Below are 20,503 nucleotides of genomic sequence, written 5' to 3'. Positions count from 1 at the left end.
CTCTGTCTGGCAACACTTGCCAACAAGAGTGGCTGGCAACGTCAAAAAAGAAAAGGCGCGAAAGTTCGTTGGATTTTGTCCGGGTGTTGCCCGAGGATGTCTGTGACAGTTCTAACCTTTTCTAATAAAGTTCTTTTTTGTTACTGTTCGTGTTTGCCTGCTTAATGTTAGATCTAAACATCAGTAGGATTGAATGACAAACAGTAATTTTTGATTCTTCAAAAATTCTAAAATTATAATACAGAATTTAAATTCTTTTGTTAATTTTGCAAATGCAAAGAAGTGACAAATTTCTATAATTCAAAGAGAATATAAATGAATAATGTATCTGCAAAATTTATAATTACCACAAAGATATTAACTGCAACTGTTGTTTTTAATTCCAGATGTTTGATTAAATTACGATAAATACAAAATGTTAAAAATTTGCTGAATTACCTGTGAATGTATAATTCTCGATTGTTTGGAAGATCATAGTTTATCACCAGGGAAACCTGTTGGACATCAATGCCTCTGGCCCAAACGTCCGTAGTTATCAGAACACGGCTGAAGGAGGAAAATTTATACAATTCTAAATTTGTATCGAAACCAAAGTATGCAGAAATTCAAAACTTTATTTACCTTTGACCGGATCTGAATTCTTTCATGATGGCATCTCTCTCTTTTTGGGGCATGTCTCCATGCATCGAAGACACGGTAAAATTTGCCTCTCTCATCTTCTCTGTCAGCCAATCCACCTAAAATAAGCAGGTGAAAAACATTAACAATAGCAGACAAAGAAATTGGTTTTAACAGATTATAAAATTTAATGTATATGACATGAAATTAAATGTTTACTCTGAATCAGTTAGGCAAATTATATGGAACCTTGGACAGATATATTAGACACCCCTTAGAAAATGATTATTAGAAGATGCAAAGTTGGACATATGGGCAGTAATGGTATGTCCATTACACTTCATTAACATAATTTAACAAAGAAATTATAATGAAAGAAGATAGAAGGTAGAAATGAAGTGAAATGAGAAAATTTGGCTAGTGTCATAACTTACATGCTGGAAGGTGCACCATAAGATGTGGTGTGGTACAAGTGCAAAGATTATTTATGGTTATATTATTGTAAAATAAAAATAATACCTAGGGCTTGGTAATAATCAGAAACAGTGTGTGGGTAGATTGTGCATTTGCATTCACAAGAAATGTCTAATTCCATAATCTCAAAATACATGAAACTTTCACAATTGCAAGCATTAAAATGGTACTGGGAGGCAGGAAATACTTCAAAAACAAATTTAAAAGTGGGCAAAAGAAGATTATAACTTTAAGCGAAGACCAAATTATAGCAAGAGTGACTTTATGAGACTGCACAAAATCCTCTAAAAAATCTCAGCTATTATGTGTCTACAAGATTACTGTTTCACACAAACAGGAAGAACGACATCTCCCACCAGCTGCCTAGAGTTGAAAGTACACAAAAAATTGCACCAGGCTCCAGGAGACCACAAAAAGAAACACCTATTATGATCAAAAATACAAACTGGATTGTTGCTGGCTGGGACACGGTTATGTGGTTGGATGCATCCAATCCCCAATGTAGCCCACCACATTTACTATGCTCTAGATCAGCAGTCACCAACTGGTGGTCCGTGGAGAAATTTGGACATCAATCAACTCAAGGTTATGTGAAGTATTACAAAAAAAATGCAAAATGCTCGGTCACTTTTTCTCACTCATTGGGGTTTTTTATTCAAACCTGAAACCAAACACAAAATGACTTATCAGTAAATAATCAACAATAAATACTGTTGCAAGTGCAATTGTTGTCCTTCAAGGAAAAGAGCCAAGAATCCATAAACTTATTTCAAACAAGCAGCAACTTCACACTAATTTGTTATAATTAAACAAGGGAATTTCATATTAATAAAGTAAAAAAAAAAAAACTTATGATTATTATTCTATAGATGTTTGCATCATTTAAAAAATTGATGATAGTGGTCTGTGGGATTTAAAATTGTGAGTTTAGTAGATCGTGAGGTCAGACAGGTTGGTGACTGCTGCTCAAAATTACACACATTCAGCTATAAAGTTTTAGTACATTCTTAAAAGATATCCTAAGTATAGATGTAGTAACATTGTTGCATTGCAGTTTTTTGGAATAACCCAGATTTTGGTACATTTGATGTCGACCAGGACAAATATACAATTCAAAATGTATTATACTCACAAGGCAGCATCTTGCCCCAGGATCATATGTCTCTCAAGATTTAGAAAACCATTCACACATAAGAGTCAAATGGATACATGCCAGAAAGTCAGCGATATTAGTCTTCAAAATTATTTAACAAAGAAATCCCAGATTATTATTTTCATTAAGACAACACACCTCGTCCCAAATTCCACAAAGTAACGTGGCAGTTTAAGCAACAATAACATGCAGCTGGCTTAGTCCCCAAAACTACAGTCGACCCCCCTATAATTATGGTCCCTATAATTACGATTCCTATAAAACTATGAAAAAATATACGTATTTTGGAAATGTTGAGTCGGATTAGTGTAGAATTGATTAATTTTATGGAAGAAAACCTTTCAATCAGCCGTAGTCCATAAACTTGACACGTGTCGGGCTGTGATTGGAACGACTTGTAAGAAATCGGATTCCTAATAAATTGGAACTTATCTATATCTTATAGGGGGGTCGACTGTATTGTTAACCAAATGATCATGACACATTTTACAAAAGAGGGCTCAAAATACAAGCACAAACAACCACCCAAAAAAATTCCAAAGATAGGTTCAACGTATGGACAGCAATTTCAATAGACACATTATAATCTTATTGTTTCTGTGCCAAAAAGCATAAATAAAGGCCAAAAGTGGCACAACAAAATCTTAACTGCCAATAATAAATGCTTTTAAAAGCATTTATATATGCCATTTATTCAATTCTACAATCTATGAATTTTTCAACTATAATTTACAGTATTTTAAAATCTCTTAATTTTTAACCATTTGTACAATTCAGAAAAATATGATATTATGGGGGGAAGCTTGTTTATTGCTTACAACTTTAAAAGAGTCAACTGGTGTATGTAAAGTTTTTAAATGCAGCTTTTTCCCATTAATTTTAGATAATTTTTAAACAAAAAACTTAATACCCAAAAAAATATATTGCTAGTTTCAACTGGGACATTTTCATTTTTAAAATCAATATTAAAAATGAAATTTTTACAAAAACAACATAGCTTAAATGTAATTGAGTAAAATTGGAATCGTTTTGAGATAAACTTGATTTTTTTTAATCTAAATTTTTTCATTTCTATGAATATTTACCACCAGCACTTATTTTGATAGCAAGAACCAAAACTAGAAAATTTTTCGATACTAAATTATCTTACTTTAATTTCACATATACAAAATACTAAGTACTAAATTTTGGTTTGATCTTACCTTTCGTTTGGTATTACAAAATATAACTGCCTGAGTTATCGTTAGTGTATCGTAGAGATCACACAGGGTATCAAATTTCCATTCTTCTCTTTCCACAGCAACGAAGAACTGCTTGATTCCTTCTAGTGTCAATTCATCACTGAAATAATTCAAATATTTTTATTATATTTACTATTGTAAATATGGACAAGTCTACGAGAATGAAAACACATACCGTTTGACCAGAATGCGAATTGGGTCGGTCATAAATTTGCTCGTCATCTCTAGTATTTCGTGGGGCAGGGTGGCAGATATCAGCACGACTTGGGTGCAGGGAGGAAGATATCTGTACACATCATATATCTGTTCCTTAAAACCTAGAATAATAAGATATTTTAGTCTGACTATTTTTTGTTAAATTTGTTGTAATATCCTAAAATCAAAAAGAGTTTTAAGTTATAAATGATTGTAAAAATTCATTTTGTAAAATTGATGTCACTAAAAATAATTCAATATTTCAAAAAATTGAAATGTTACAATAAAAACTGAAACAGATGTTTAAAACTGTTGCCTTTCAAAATGAATTGAATGGAGGTGTTCTCATAGATTGCTGCCTTATGATAACAACAATCAGAATAATAGTAATGTCTATCTACGTACACAATAATTTATTTTAAATATAAGCCCGACGACACAAGCATTATTAATGGTTAAATGCTCAAACAATTTAAAATATATTATGGGAAATCAATTTTCTTTGCTGAATGACATTTTCACTATATAAATTTTTAAATGCCATTTAGAAATCATATTTCTATTTCATACACTTCAAAATTATTATTTTAATCAGAAATGATTTATTTTTCTACTACAATAAAAAATAAAATTAAAAAAAAGTTACTATGAAAAATACTTTTTATTACCAAATACAGTCAGCCTCCACATTGAAACACAAAAATAAATAAACAAATACACTGTACAGCAACAGCAAATTTTATAAATTTAAAACTACAGTATCAACATTTTAGGCTAACACACACACACACAATATTTAGATAGCAATAAAATTATTAAAGTTTATAAAACAGTTTTATACAGTACTGTGTTTTAAACTTTAATAATAAAATATGCAATTAAAGCAAGATATGCTGCTTCTAGCTAGTACCTTAATTCAATGTTTGAAATATCATTCTAACGAGATTCCTATCATTTATAGTGTCATTATGTCTACAGTAAAATAGCATCATGCTTAAGGTAGATCTGTTGGGGCCATCTCTATTGGTTGTTATATCTTGGTTGATCAACATAAATCGTGTCTATTGTGATGTGCATGTGCATAAGCTCTAGTATGTGAAATTAAATAATTACCCTTGTTCAGCATTTCGTCTGCTTCATCCAACACTAGCATCTTTATGGAACGGGTTCTTAAATTTCTTCTTCTTATCATATCTGAAAAAAGTGAAGAATTCCTTGAGAATTATCATCACTGTTGCTGCAAAATAGTAAAAACAAACCATATACTTAATAATTCAATTTATCAGTCATACAATAGGATAATTAGAAATTAATTTTTTCTGTTTGTCAAAAATTTATAAAAATAACAGGCCAACAATATAATGTACAGTACAATCATTTAATTAAGAATTTATCTAAATATTAATATATAGTAACCCATTTCTTCTACATTATTAGAGTGAAATGCTAAATCTCAATACGATCATATCTTTCTTTGACTACAAATAATTTGAAGATCAAGTAATTCCTGACCATGTGTCAGAGACAATATAAAATGGTAGAGCAGCATCTAACAAGTAACTTATTGATTGATTTTCTGGTACATTCTAATCTTAAGAGTTTAAACCCTCTTTTGGAATTGCACTAGACGTACAAAATTAAAACTGAAAGAAATAAGGTGCAACCACACATCCTCTGCTAAAAGTATCACATTCAATATTGACATAACATAGAATACAATGTCGGTAAAGCTCTCTCAAAATTAGGAAGCATTGTGGAATAGATTATTATCATTCTACATTTTCAATATTGCTCTTTAACCACACAAAGGAAATTTTCATTGTATTTATATAAATACATAAAAAGTTAGAAACCACTCAATATTCAAACCATTTGAGATAAAAGGTATGATCTTAATGAAATTCAATTTCTTATAATAAAAAATTATATTTTGTTTTGTTATATTTTATTATCTCTACATGGCATTTAAGTGTTTTAAGTTACAAAAGCTACATTGTATATTCAGTAGAAGTAATGTTGCAATAAAGTTAAAAATCATGATAGTGGAATTGCCAGTATAAAAATCTAATGTAGAAAAAATAATTACATGTATTGATCAAAATTGAAATGGCTAAGATAGAAATCACAAAGACAATTTTATTATCTTATTTAAAAAACTTTGATTCCAGACAATGTTGAAATCAATAAATTACAAATGTTCCCAATACAATTTCAACGAAATTTTAAAAAATGCAAGTAAAGATTTAAGATGATCAATACAAAACCTTCTTCACTTATTTCTAGCTGCTTCTGTATTGATCATCTTAAAATAGTTCTAGCTACAAATGCGTAGAAGTCTAAAGATTTAAAATGAATGAAGAGTAAGTTTTTGTTTAATTATAAATATGTAGAATACTTATGAAAAATATAGTGCTATTTTGTATAATTCTATGAAAACATTAATAGTTTAAAATTACTCAAACTAAATAATTCAAAAATATAAAATGATATTTGAGAAAATTAAATACTGACACAATGATAAACATGTATGGTAGACTCTCAATACTGAAATGCAGTGTCAATTGCATTGGATGCATTCATCCAACACAGTTGACAGGAGGATACTAAATTACATCAAGTAAATCTCAATACAATATGGGTGTGACAAATATAGAAACCAACTTCAATCTTTGAATAAGAGCCACAAGAATCTATTAAGAAGGATTTTTCCACAATAGCTTTAGAAGTGCATGCTACTGACCATCAGATTCAAACCCACCCAGACAGAGCATATCTTCATCACACCTGGGACAAAGCCCAACTTAAATACCTGGAAAGAATTGACATTTACATGATCAGTAAAAATATTTTGGCTATAAATTATAAAGAAATGGACACCATATCACATGAATGGAAGTTTAGTTTTCCAGTAACATGGTGGATTCCATCATATGCAAGAAGTTACATCCAATCAAATAAACATTCTTTTTAGTTCAAATTTTTAAAATTCTATTTTATGTTTGTCATTAATTTTGTTGTAAACCCAATGATGGCCAACAAAGTCAGTTGAAAACATTAGTTTTATTAGTGTTTGTCCTTTTCTGTTGGATTTTTGCTTATTTTGGTAATTTCTTACAAATGGTAGATTTCTTCAGCAAGAATTTTTATTTTAAATAATAAAATTATAGTTAAGCATAATTTAATTAATGGTTTCTTAGAATTATTGTTTTTGTTTTCCATTCTCCTAAAAATGATGCATTGAGGTTCCACTATAATTTCCACAACTCAAAACATTTCTCTCTGTCCCTTTCACTTGAAGTTAACAAGAGTCTACTGTATTTGATTTAACACATCCATGGAAAGGAAACAAATGAAAGTAAATTTAAAAACCTGCAAAGTCACAGAATAAGAGAGATGTTACCTCTCTTCTAAGAACTCTATACTTTGTTTCATCTAAGAATGCACCAAGTCAAGAAAAAACCTTACAGCATTCATATCATTTTGTGATATGAATGCTGATTTGTCAACTTGCTTTTGCTACCTGCAGATACATGTATAACACTGGCAATGTGCCAATGACTGTATAAAGTTTAATAATTACTCTAGCAAACAGTGTACTGTCTGTAACTTTTTGCATCTTGCAGCTACACAGTTTACTACAGAGTGCTGTTTATACTGAAGTCATTCAAATAATAGTCATTACTATTATTAAAACAGTCAAGTTTTTCTTGTGACTATATTTCACAACAAAGTTAAATCCAGTATGCTGGGTAAAAACATCAATTTTGTGTGTTGTATGCTAATTGCATTATATTTTTTAGAATGATTACTAATCTTGTACTTGTGAACATATTTTTCTCTAATTAAACATTCTAGCCTACATTCAAGTCCATATATGTTCATAAAACTTGTGACTAGTGTTCAAGGACAACCATTATTTCTATTCTTTGTGAATCAATTGTAACTATTAATGAATCTACAATCATCGCTAAACCCGATGTAATAGCTAATCTCCAAACGTGCGCCGTAAATCCATCGGGCTAGTTTTATGGCTAATTACTATATTAATTACATAACGAATTTGGTACTAGAGGTAAGCGTTAGGCGCCATCTCTTATTAATATTAATAATTATAAATAAATTAATTAATTTAAATAATTTAGAACCGCTGGGAGAAAAAATCGGCCCGGAGCGGGACTCGAACCCACAACTCCTGCTTACCGTGCAGATGCGTTGCCAGTTACGCTACCCGGACCTCCAGTACNCCCCAGCCGGCATTGTAATAACCGTCGATGGTTACATAGTTATACGCTGGAAGAGGAGATCGTACTGGAGGTCCGGGTAGCGTAACTGGCAACGCATCTGCACGGTAAGCAGGAGTTGTGGGTTCGAGTCCCGCTCCGGGCCGATTTTTTCTCCCAGCGGTTCTAAATTATTTAAATTAATTAATTTATTTATAATTATTAATATTGATAAGAGATGGCGCCTAACGCTTACCTCTAGTACCAAATTCGTTATGTAATTAATATAGTAATTAGCCATAAAACTAGCCCGATGGATTTACGGCGTACGTTTGGAGATTAACTATTAATGAAATAAATCCCATATCCTCATCATTCAAAAATATGGGATTAGGCCTATTCTAGTCCCTTCCTCTCAAACTCAAGTGGTTCTGCTCCTTCTGTCTTCTCTATGGTCTAAAATACATTTTAGATCTACCAAAAATTTGATAGAATTAACAATGCCAAATAGAATGTACAGTTTTGCAGTTTACAGTAAGCCTTATTATCCTACAATAGGCACCATGCTTACTATTAAAACTATTACAAAATGGCATATTTTCAATACTACGACTCATTGAAATTTGTCTAGATTTCTTTTAGCCAATCAAAACATTTATTATATCGGAATCATCATAACTGTCTTTTAAAATTGTTAGGATTTTACATATGATGTAATGAATTTCCCTTATCCACCCGACGAATAAAAAAACTATCGGATGGTACGAGTATTGTTCATATTGCTTTTCCTGCATAAGTAGATAGTAGCATAACATAAAAAATTATGCTCTAATTTACTCACAGGTTAACTTTATAAACACTATGCTTGCCCAAATATTCTCTCTCTTTCTTTAAAAATCTGGTAACAAGTTGCTTACCTTTCCCAGCAACATTTAAAACTGCATGTGTGGCATCATCTGTTATGATATTTTTATTCTTAAAAACTTTTTATATTTTTAATTATTATAAAATGGCAAAAAGCATAATTTTGAGGATAGGAATAGTTTATAAAAAATTGTAAATGTTAATAACAAGAAAAATTGTCATTAAGTCTGATCCTACTGGAGATACACCCTTCATCCCCACCCCTCGACTGTCAATCACCATAATTTAATAGCATAAATTTCCTTAATAAACAAACCACCCTTGCCAAACTTCAGAAGTTTTTGACAAAAAGCATGGGAGTTATTAAGCTTCAAAGAGAGTGAACAAAATCATGCCACATGCACACTAACCTCCATACATACAGAAAAAACCCCAACATTTTTTTTACATTTCTCAACATTTCAAGGTCCCCAGAGTCTAGAAATGTAGAAATCTGGGAGGTCATTTTTTTGCCAGATCACCATACTTTCCCTCTGTTATATATAACGGGCAGAAAAGTAAAAAAACCACCATACTATTTCTTAGATTATCATTTTATGGTATCACGTTATATAAAGGTCATTTTAACCTTGGCACAGTAATAATAGAGTAATAAGTAATAAAATTCTGTCACAGATTTTTGTATAAATACACAGTATGACCTGATGCTCTATTCTACATTAACACAGATACCAGGCATCCATATTGTTACAGTGTAAAAATATGAAAAAGCAGATTAAATAAATTGAAGTGATTCTGAGAAGAAAGCTTCAATTAGAAAAAAATTATTTAAGCGAACAACTCAGAAGATATCATACCAGTATTACTTTTTCATATACCCATATATGGAAATTAAGCAGAGTAACAATGTCATGTAATGTGAAAGTAGTCTTATTCTCAAAAAACCTATGTTGCCAATCTTTGATGATTTCCATTTATACTAAGAATTTAAGCAAAAATAACCCCAAAAATATTGGCAAAAGTTATTTAATACTTGTATTCAAAAAGAGTAATACCAATGCACTTTTCTCTATTTTGTTTATTTTAGATTAATTGGAAGCAAGGGATCAGACAGAGATCCAGCTAGAGCAAAAGTCAATGTGTCCACAAGGTAAACGGCAGTTGCGAGCTCAAGTTCTTTTCTTTCAGAATTTTCTAAATTATTTAATAAATATTAATTATAATTATTAAATTTAATAAGAGATGGTGCGTAAAGCCTACCTCTAGTGCCAGATTACTTGGAATTTAATAATTATTAGTAGTGGTAATGTAGCATGACCTGGTAATTATTTGGCTTAAACTATACTAATTTACATATTATATTTTTTATTATATTATTGTCAACTAAGGACTTATAATATTAATAGGACTATTATACTGGTGTGCCAATGTTTGCAAAGGACGGGAATTCTTATTCAGAAAAAATAAATTTATTTTTTACCTGGTTGTTTTCCCTGTACACACAATACACATGATATTTGTGTTTCAGACCACTAGGTCCCTCTTCAGCAAGTTTACCACAATAACGTGCTAAAAAACAAGACGTATAATATTTTAAAAATTACAATACTTTAAAACCAGGCAATAATGTATTCAATTTACATTTTTCTTATAGCTAATTACATCAAAATATGCATAAATCACATTCAGAAGATTCACAATTATAATTTTATTTGAATACATAAAATAGTGGTCTGAAACACAAACATCATGTGTATTGTGTGTACAGGGAAAACAACCAGGTGAAAAATAAAAAATTTATTTTTTCTGACTATGAATTCCCCTCCTTTGCAAACATTGGCACACCAGTATAATAGTCCTATTAATATTATAAGTCCTTAGTTGACAATAATATAATAAAATACTATAATATAAGGACAATTGAATTAATAGTTACATGATACATATTTACATAATACTAATTACATATTTAAAAAATCTTTTTTAGACCTTACCAAAAACTCTTCCGGGTGTTCCAGATACGACATGCTGTCCGTAGTCCAGTTTACGAATATCTTCTCCAAGATTAGTTCCTCCAATACAGGCATGACACTGGACACTCATGTAATCACCCAATGCCAAAATAACCTAAAATTATTTAACACAATTAACAGAATATTTAATCTTTTATAATGCCACACAATATCAATGCTTTATGCAAGTGACACATTTTCTGTATTTCTGATCATTTTTAATTAAGTTTTACTTAATTTTAGATTTTATGTTTTATAAATTAGAAATATAAATAAGCTAGATATATAATTTTAAGTAAAATTATTCTTACATCTATTGATACAATTTATCCTCAAAAAATAAAAAATGTTTTAAGAAAGTATATATGAGGGGAGTCCAATATTAAAAAGGTACAAGCCAAAATTACACTAATGCTTATAATTAAAGAAAATATTTAATACATTCCACAAAAACTACATACTTTTGTTTATTTCTCGACATAATTGCCATGAACATTGAGACATTTATCCCTGCGTGACACTAGTTTGACATTCCTTCACAATACTGTCGCTTGTCAAGTTGCTCAAAGTAGTCCAGAACAGTGTCTTCTAATTCCTCCTAATCTGCTAAGCATTTTCCCACCAAAAATTTCTTTAAAGGCCCGAATAAATGAAAATCAAGGGGGCTAAATCTGGACTATATGGAGGATGTTGCAGGACCTCCGCTGCACCAACTAGTTTGCTTTGATTTGACAGGTGGAGTATAGTCCAGATTTAGCCCCTTTAGATTTTCATTTATTCGGACCTTTAAAAAAGTTTTGGCGAGGAAATGCTTTGTGGATCAGGAGGAATTGGAAGACACCGTTCTGGACTACTTCAAGCAATTTGACAAGCGACAGTATTGTGAAGGGATGTTCAAACTAGTGTCACGCTGAGATTAATGTCTCAATGTTCACGGCAATTATATCAAGAAATAAACAAAAGTATGTAGTTTTTGGGGAATGTATTAGATATTTTAGTCTGAGATTTTGGTCTGTACCTTTTAATATCGAACTCCTCCTTGTATATCAATTTTTTCTCCTTGATACATACTAATATATTCCTTTGTTGATCTCTGATAAACTGAATATTTTAAAGAACTGAACTAACATGTATTTTTTAATTGAAGTAAATTTGTGCAAAGTTGAAATTCAGTTTTTGTTTTAAAAAAGTACAGAAATACAATTAAATTGTTTCAAGACTGCAATCAAATATTAACTACCTAGATATAAAGAAAGCTTTTGCTAATGTTTCTCATAAGTTGCTTTTAAATAAATTACATAAATTGCGGTTTAAGAGATTTGAATCTTACTGGTACGAAATTCTGTAAGATATTTCTGACATTGTAAATGAAGAAATACAGGCTATCCAGGATAATCTTATAAAAACATGCTGTGTAGAAATTTTATCATCATCAAATAGATTAAGTGTATCAATTATTAAATTTGAAAATGAGAATATTAGAAAATAAATAAAATCATCATAATGTAAAAACTAAACAAGCTTTTAAAAAATTATATATATTGTTCAATTTTTTATAGCATGCGATTCAATATATAAATAATCATTATGATTTCAGGAAGAAATGTTTGTAATTTTGTTTGCTTATCCTGATGTTCATCTTAAATAAAAATAAGTAAAAAACAAGTTATTTATTGATATCAATTATTATGTAATCATTAATTTTTAGTGTAATTATTTTAAAATTAACTTGTAATGCATTTTTATTGCATTGAAGTATACTTGTGTATTCTGTGTAATTAAAAAATTTAAAGAATTTGACTATGTAAAAAATATTTCACTATGTGATTAGCTGATAAGTTACTAAAATGATAATTATAACAATATCGATATAAATATCATTTTCTGATATTAAGTTATGTATTAAAAAGCTGAGTATGTAGTGAAGATTTCTTCGGACGTGGGCGTAGGAATCGTCCCCAACCAGTGCAGTGATTAATTGAGTAAGGTTATATCCAAATTTAAATACATCTGGAAGTGAAGACTTGCTCAGGGTCTGGGTGGCGCAACTGGCAAGCACACCGCATGGTAAGTGGAGGTTGCGGGGTCAAGCCCCAGCCCAGATCAGCTCTTTCATTCCAGAAGGTTCTAATTTATTTAACAAATTATTAAAATTATAATTATTAATTTAATCAAGAGATGGTGCCTAATATCTCCTTCTAGTGACAAATTGCTTTATAATAATTTAATTAGCCAAATTCTAGCCTGATCATTCAGATGATTGTTGGTTGTGTCCGTATTAAAAAGATATTCAAATATTTTCTATACAAGATACACAACCAATTAGTGTAACAGATTATAATTGAAAAAAATTGAGAAGAAATCAATCAAAATGATTCAAAATATGCACAATTTGTGGACAATTTAGTTGCATTTTAATTGTGGAAAAACACCTTTGTGTTTTTTTCCACAATTAAAACACAACTAAATTAAGTTTGATAGAATCAAAACTGGGATTAGTCCATTTGAAATCTATCAAAAATTGGAATCTTTGACACACCTGAAGCAGGCTAATTAAAAAAGAATTGAAAACGTTTATCAGAACTGAAATTGTTAAGTATAAATCATTAAAATTTGTAGATCAGCAGTTCCCAACTTATATTTATCACAGAACCCTTTTCACCTTAGTAAAAAAATATTATAACTCTGACAATTTTTAACGATTATAGATTAAACAGCAAATAGAAACTCCAAAAACAATTTATTGAAAAAGAAAAGAAGAAAAAACAGACTGAATTAATAATGGAAAGCAAACATTACTATTAAACTAATCATCAATGTGAAGGGTTAAACTTCTTTTCTTTCAATATTTTAAAGAGTGCTAGTGTCTGAATTTGTATCCTTGTTTGTATCCTCCCTTTAGGACTCCTTGTCAGTAGAAACATTTGAAATACTTTAAATAAAATTGCCAGGACATATATGACATTTATAGGGAAAATATATTTTCCTATTAAATATAATTTATTTAAAGTAATTATTACTTTTAATTTGCTGTGCTACTTCTAGATGACTTTTGTAACTATTTTACATTTTTTGGTAAATGGTAGCCTACAAAGAAAGGTCGACTTCTTAAATGGAATTGTTATTGCCTCGTAAAGTGTGTTAAAAGACAAAAAATGAATTAAGACTCATCTCTGCATGTATAGTCAAAGAAAAATATATTTTTTTCTATAAAAACATTTGAAATACTTTCTACATTTTTTTTCAAAACTCTTCTCTCAAACAATGCTCCATGATTTTTTAATTTGGAATATGCAAAATACTAAAAGCACTATAAATTTATATGAGCCCCACTATACTTTTATATGAAAAATATTTTTAAAATATCACAAAATGATTGCAGTATGGGCCTGAAGACATGGCAAAACTCTAATAATCTTCGACTGATATGCCCACTTGTACACTATATCATTTTGATACAACACACAGCAGATGATGAGACATTAATTAAGTATGCCATTTTGTTGAATTGACAACAAGCTTTAAAACTTTATATGTCAAATTTTCTGAAGGTGTTAACATCATAGATAATTTTACACTTAAATATGCTGAATTTTGTCCCAAAAAAGAGCATGTGCAAAAAGTTTTAATTTATTACTTTATTTTGAAGAAAAGTGCTGCTGAAAGTTATTGTATACTTCAGGGGAAGGTTATGGTAAACATGCCCGATCTCAAGATACTTGTGAATGTTCATTTGAACATTTTAAACATGATGATTTCGATATGAAAGACAAAGAATGTCCAGGTCAACCAAAAATGTTTGAAGACCAACAGTTACAAGCATTATTGGATGAAAATGAATGTCAAACTCAAAAACAACTTGTAGAAAAATTAAATGTTGCCCAGCAAACAATTTCCAATTGTTTACAAGCAATGAAAAAGATTTTAAAAAAAGGAAAATGGGTGTCACATCAACTGAACAAAAGACAAACAGAAAACCAAAAAGTCGTCAGTAAAATGTTGCTTCAATGACATGAAAGGAAGTCTTTTTTGCATTGAATTGTGATTGGTGACGAGAAGTGGATTTATTTTGGGAATCCCAAATGCACAAAATCATGATTGATCCAAGTCAACCATCAATATCAACTGCAACACCAAATCACTTCAGAAAGAAGACAATGTTTTGTATTTGGTGGGTGTGGTGTATTATGAACTTCTAAAACCAGGTGAAATCGTTAATACTGATCAATTACCGACAACAAATAATCAACTTGAACCATACTTTATTCGTAAAACGACCAGAGTGGGCCCAAAAACATGGAAAAGTAATTTTGCTTCATGATAATGCACCATCACACACTTCAAAACCAGTTAAAGATACATGAAAAGACCTTGCTTCTTCTGATTTCCACTTGTTCTGATCAATAGCACACGCACTTTCTGAGCAGCACTTCAAAACATATGAAAAAGTGTAAAAATGGGTCTCTGAATAGTTTGCCTCAAAACAAAAAGAGTTCTATTGCAACAGTATCCACAAATTATCTGAAAGATAGAGAAAATGTGTAGCTAGTGATGGCCATTACTTTGAATAAAGCACTTTTGATGTTTCTTTTAAAATTATTGTGCTTTCTTTGATTAAAAATTCTGCATTATTAACTGGTACACTTGGTAACTCTAGCACTTGTATAGGACATCATAAGAGGGCTTGATCCGAGACTAGAACAATTATGCCTCATACCCCAAACCTGAATTTGCACATTCATACATCACTAAACTTGACAAATTTTATTGTGAAACCCTTAATTTTACTGGGAGATCCCAAAAATCTTGTAGAGTACAAGTTGGTAACCTCTGTTGTAGATATTATAGACAATTTTGTAAGCTGTATTCATACACTGGAAATAAAATCATGCCTTCTAACATAATATATATTACAGTCGACCCCCCTATAATTACGATTCCTATAAAACTACGAAAAAATATACGTATTTTGGAAATGTTGAGTCGGATTAGTGTAGAATCGATTAATTTTATGGAAGAAAACCTTTCAATCAGCCGTAGTCCATAAACTTGACACGTGTCGGGCTGTGATTGGAACGACTTGTAAGAAATCGGATTCCTAATAAATTGGAACATATCTATATCTTATAGGGGGGGTCGACTGTATTTATACAGTCATATCTCTAAGAACTTATAGTAATTTTATTTTAATTTTATCCACGTAGTCTGTATATATTATTTTACTGAAAAATAAAATTTTCTAATGAGGTTTTCCACAAATGTTTACCATAGTTTACTGTAATTTGCTGCAAGTTAAAACAGTAAATATCAGAATGAAAAAAAAATTAGAGATATATTAATAATTAGTTATAAAATTTTTAAAAATGAATTTTGAGACGCTACAATTATGTTCAATAAACTATTACAAATGATCAGAATATTTATATATATATATGGTTGGTATTTACCATCAATTTAGTCAAATGGTTCTCTCAGTATTTATATATTTTAACCTTCTATGCATAAAATACACTTACAAATAGCTTTCAAATACACTAAAATGTCTTAAACACAATAATACAGTTATAATAAAAATTGGCTTTATAGCAATTCATCCTATGTACAAGTTGTTTGTATGTTAGGGAGACCCGCATAACAAATTACTCTGTCATATCGGCAGGTAAAACATTGGATTTGTAATACTCAGCAAAATATATTGACAATAAACAAAAATCATCTGTTTAAAAATTTTGCAAAATAAACATTTTATAGTTAGAAATAAATGACAAAAACATTTTTTCTTTATTACTGACAATGTTATGCAGCTGCAGGGAATTCACTCATGCAGTGAAAATGCTATAATAATTATGGGAAAAAAACTCTCACATATAAAATTAATTAAAAATTGGAAAACTAAAATAAAGTTAATAAAATAGTATCAAACTTCTTACTCAATAATCTACAAGACAGCCAACTTTTTTTACGATAAAAATTATAAGTGAAAATGAAATAGCTGTCATCAAAATAGTTTATAATGGATAAATTTTAAACATTAAAAAGAGAAAGAAGAAATTTTTTACAAGTTAATTACAAAACATGCATTACATTAATTAATATAATAAAGGAAAATTATATAAATTTTTCCTCAATTATATTCACAACCATTAACATTATTTAGCAGTTAATTATATCAAATTAGTGTTTCTAATGATCGTCATTCATCTGATACTTCAGAGAATTTTCTTACAATAAATCTCAAAAAAGAATCAAGATTGTTTTTTAATACCAATTTTCTTTTAAATAGTCATATTATTGATAAGATATCAGCAACAATTCCAATTTTTAAGATAAATTAAGAGATAGTTCTATTAACAATGCAATTCTTGGTCAATAAAATCGCATCTCTCTCTCTCTCAAAGATTTTCAGCAAGAAAAAAAGCCCTTAAATTTCTATTTGAATTGGATAAACACTAAGCACTTCTAATTTCTAAACTCTTGCAATAATAATTTACCTTCTGTACTTGTGTGGCTAATTCTCTGGTCGGAGACAAAATTAAAGCCTGCGTTTCTCTGACTTGGGTGTCAATAGTTTGCAAAACACCAATTGAAAAAGTAGCAGTTTTACCGGTTCCAGACTGTGCCCTAAAATATCAAAACATATTAATTAAATTTTGTCAAATGGTTAAGTGAAGCATCTGGAAAAATTCACAATAAGAATTTTAACTTACTGTGCAATTACGTCTCTTCCTTTAATTATTGGTTTAATAGATCTCTGTTGAATGGCCGAGGGTTTTTCAAAACCTGTAATACATATAGTCAAACTATAAGTTTAAAAAATACTAATGTAACAGTCATGCTAACAAAGAAATAATTTAAATTTAGAAAAATTAACAATTTCTTGAAATCAATGTAATAATCATAAAAAAATAAGGTTTTGGAAAAAATGAGAATTTCATAATTGTCCAATGTTACATATGCAAATAGCAGCAGAAAGCAATACTGTAATTACCTTTTGTTAAAGTACTTGCTAAAGTGTTTGTCATGTGGCAAGCACATACACACACAATTATTTGCCAAGCATTGGTTCAACATGGAAATTATGAATGTTTGTCCAACAGCCATTTCCTTTGATTCCATACAATATACCAACAAGGAATGGAAAATACTGAATACTGAATATTTGTCAAGTGAAGTTGCAAGTAAATCATTCACATTACTATCACATCACATTACATTACAAGTAAATCATTCACACCTATACAGGACGTTACGGATATTGGCCAAATGTCTGCTCATTATTCATTAAATACCAATGTGTGGCACTGTCTCAATCTGTATTCACTGCACCCAAATTTTTTTAGAAAATACAAGTATTCATAGAGCTATTATGAAAATTAGCAAACAAACTTGATTTATCTGAATAGACTGAATAAATTGCCCAGCAGTGGCAAGTAGACAAAACCACCAAACACTGGTAGTCAGAGTTTGAACCTCACCAACAAACTGCACAGAGTTTTCCTAGTTTTATTCACACACCTAAAGCCGTGGTCACACCATATGATTTCCAGCTGCACAGGCAAATGCAACAATGATGGCTGTTCTCATTAACTAGCAAACTCTTTGAAAACCGGTGTGACTGCAACCATGACTAGAAACAAAGTTTTTTCTACTTATGCCAATTGCAAACCCGCATCCAATTAGCAAACGCCTTTGTGCCACATCATACGATGAAAACATTGAAAATAGTTCATCATCATGGCGGAAAGTTAGAGGACTGATACTTTTACAGAATCAAGATTGATTGAGATTATTTGAGTTCACAAAGGTCTGTGGGATTTTAATTCTTCGTTTTATCGAAGATTTTATCTCTGTGTATTCTTGCCAACTCTATCAAAATGTTCACCTTTTTTTCTTTAATTCATTGCAGAAAAAGAACTGCTTGCCATGTTAATAAGAAAAATGGCTATAATTCTGTAAATACCCTGAAGTAGAACGTAAACCATCAGTAAAATCACGATAGTAGTCAAAAACAAGCTACTGTAATTTTATTAGTTTATTATAGGGTCACGTGTTTCTGAGTTGCAACACCAGAGAACAATGCAACATGAGAAGCCATGCGCAACTTGCACTTATTGCAGTTATGGTCGCCTGCGCAGCTGGAGATCGCATAGTGTGACCAGGGCTTAACACCTATACAGGAGCCAGTTTTCCATAGATAGATGGTAAAAATGCAGCTCAAAATGAGGTGGTTGGGATCTTATCAAAGCTGTACACCATGCTCATAGGTCTACACACAACCCTTTGTAAGATATAGCATCCCAAAATCAGCCTATCTGGATTTTTGAAACTCAAAAACAGAAAAATTTAAAACTAAAAAAATCCAGAGCAATTTCTTAAAACAATGCTTTAAAAAAAATCAACCATTTTCACACTTCACTAAAAATGGCTAAAAGCTCATAAAAGACAAGAAACACTATTGCATGGACTACTTCCAAGATATACCTACATAACATACACATCTCACAAAGGATCACACGTAGACCTTAACTTTTTTACTCTTACGGACACAGTCTAAAAAAACAGTTCCGATACAGTTCCAATAGATCCAACTGCCTCATAGTGCAAAGGACATCACAGCACATATATTTTTGGACAGAGACGAGGGGAGAGACTTTTTGCAAGTCGAATGCCTATACTGATATTGTTCTTTGTCCAGCAACTCGCCAGTTCATCTGTAGACATCGCATGGACAGTTAAAGTAAAGCCACGTGGACATGCAGCCGAAGTCGGCATCGAAAGCTCCACAAGGTAAGCAAATTTCCGTTACTTCATTTCACGCGACGCACACGACATTACAGACATCTCGATGCCACGGCCTCATTCGGAGTTGCATTTGTATCCAGGTCCTCTCGGCCACTTGGCAGATTGCATTAACTCGTGCCACCAAACCTTTGCAAAACTTTACAACAGATATTTTCACTTTGTTATAACTTCACTCAAGCAACTGCAATCGGCAATATTCAAATACATTAAAGCTGTCAATTAAAGATTTCCAATGACAAGAAATAAATACGAACCAATAAGCTTCCATTTCTTAAATAAATATAAATTTAAACTTCAACCTTCAAGATACAATTTAATTACTGTCTTTAAGTAACGAAGTTTTCCGCATCGTTCTCTTCGTTTGTTTGTTATACGACAGACTTTTACGTCAATTTTTACACTTTAATCGTTATAAAATAGAAGATATGACGTCATACTGACGTATAAGTACATACAATAGTAATTAAATCGACAGATTATCTCGCACTATTAGGCCTAATTTAACGTAAAGTTTACGTTCGTATTTTTCGTTATATTTCTTACCGTAAGCGTAGATTCCTCTTAAAAGATCTTCCCTCAAACCCATAGCGTCGAATGTCGGAATAACTTCAACATCTTCGCTTGTCTCAAATTCGACGTTTGATAAATCTTCCGTTTGAACAACGCGTCTGCTTAGACGAGCGGCCATCTTTGTTCCCTTATGCACCGCCACCTACGAAAACGCGAAGATTTCTTTTACCGAAGTTATAAATTTATAGCCAAAAGGTCTCATTTTATTTATTTAAAAAAGTTAAACTTATTACAAGTTATATTATTTCATTAATTTGTATTTTGAAAATTTATAATAATTGATACTAAACTATGTACTAACTTTCCGTTTTATATTTTAAAAAAAATTTTTAAAAATCTTTTTTTAAATTACTT

The 20,503-nt window shown here is 30.6% G+C and overlaps 1 protein-coding gene across 1 annotated transcript; it reads right to left on the bottom strand.

Moving 5' to 3' along the window:
- Positions 1–399: 399 nt before the first annotated feature.
- On the bottom strand, positions 400–20,301 carry LOC111641997 (eukaryotic initiation factor 4A-III). Its single transcript, XM_023388257.1, has 9 exons — positions 20,123–20,301; positions 17,485–17,557; positions 17,269–17,398; positions 10,760–10,892; positions 4,795–4,875; positions 3,662–3,803; positions 3,448–3,586; positions 622–737; positions 400–546 (listed from the first exon to the last, which is right to left on the bottom strand). Exons 1-9 carry the CDS (start codon positions 20,265–20,267, stop codon positions 435–437), a joined length of 1,071 nt encoding a protein of 356 aa, XP_023244025.1. The 5' UTR covers positions 20,268–20,301; the 3' UTR covers positions 400–434.
- Positions 20,302–20,503: the final 202 nt, after the last annotated feature.

Source organism: Centruroides sculpturatus, unplaced genomic scaffold (assembly GCF_000671375.1).
Source record: "Centruroides sculpturatus isolate CEXI.00-Female unplaced genomic scaffold, Cexi_2.0 scaffold130, whole genome shotgun sequence".
Lineage (NCBI taxonomy): Eukaryota > Metazoa > Arthropoda > Arachnida > Scorpiones > Buthidae > Centruroides > Centruroides sculpturatus.
The sequence above is the reverse complement of the archived record's forward strand: the minus strand, read 5'-3'. Positions and strand labels throughout refer to the sequence as shown.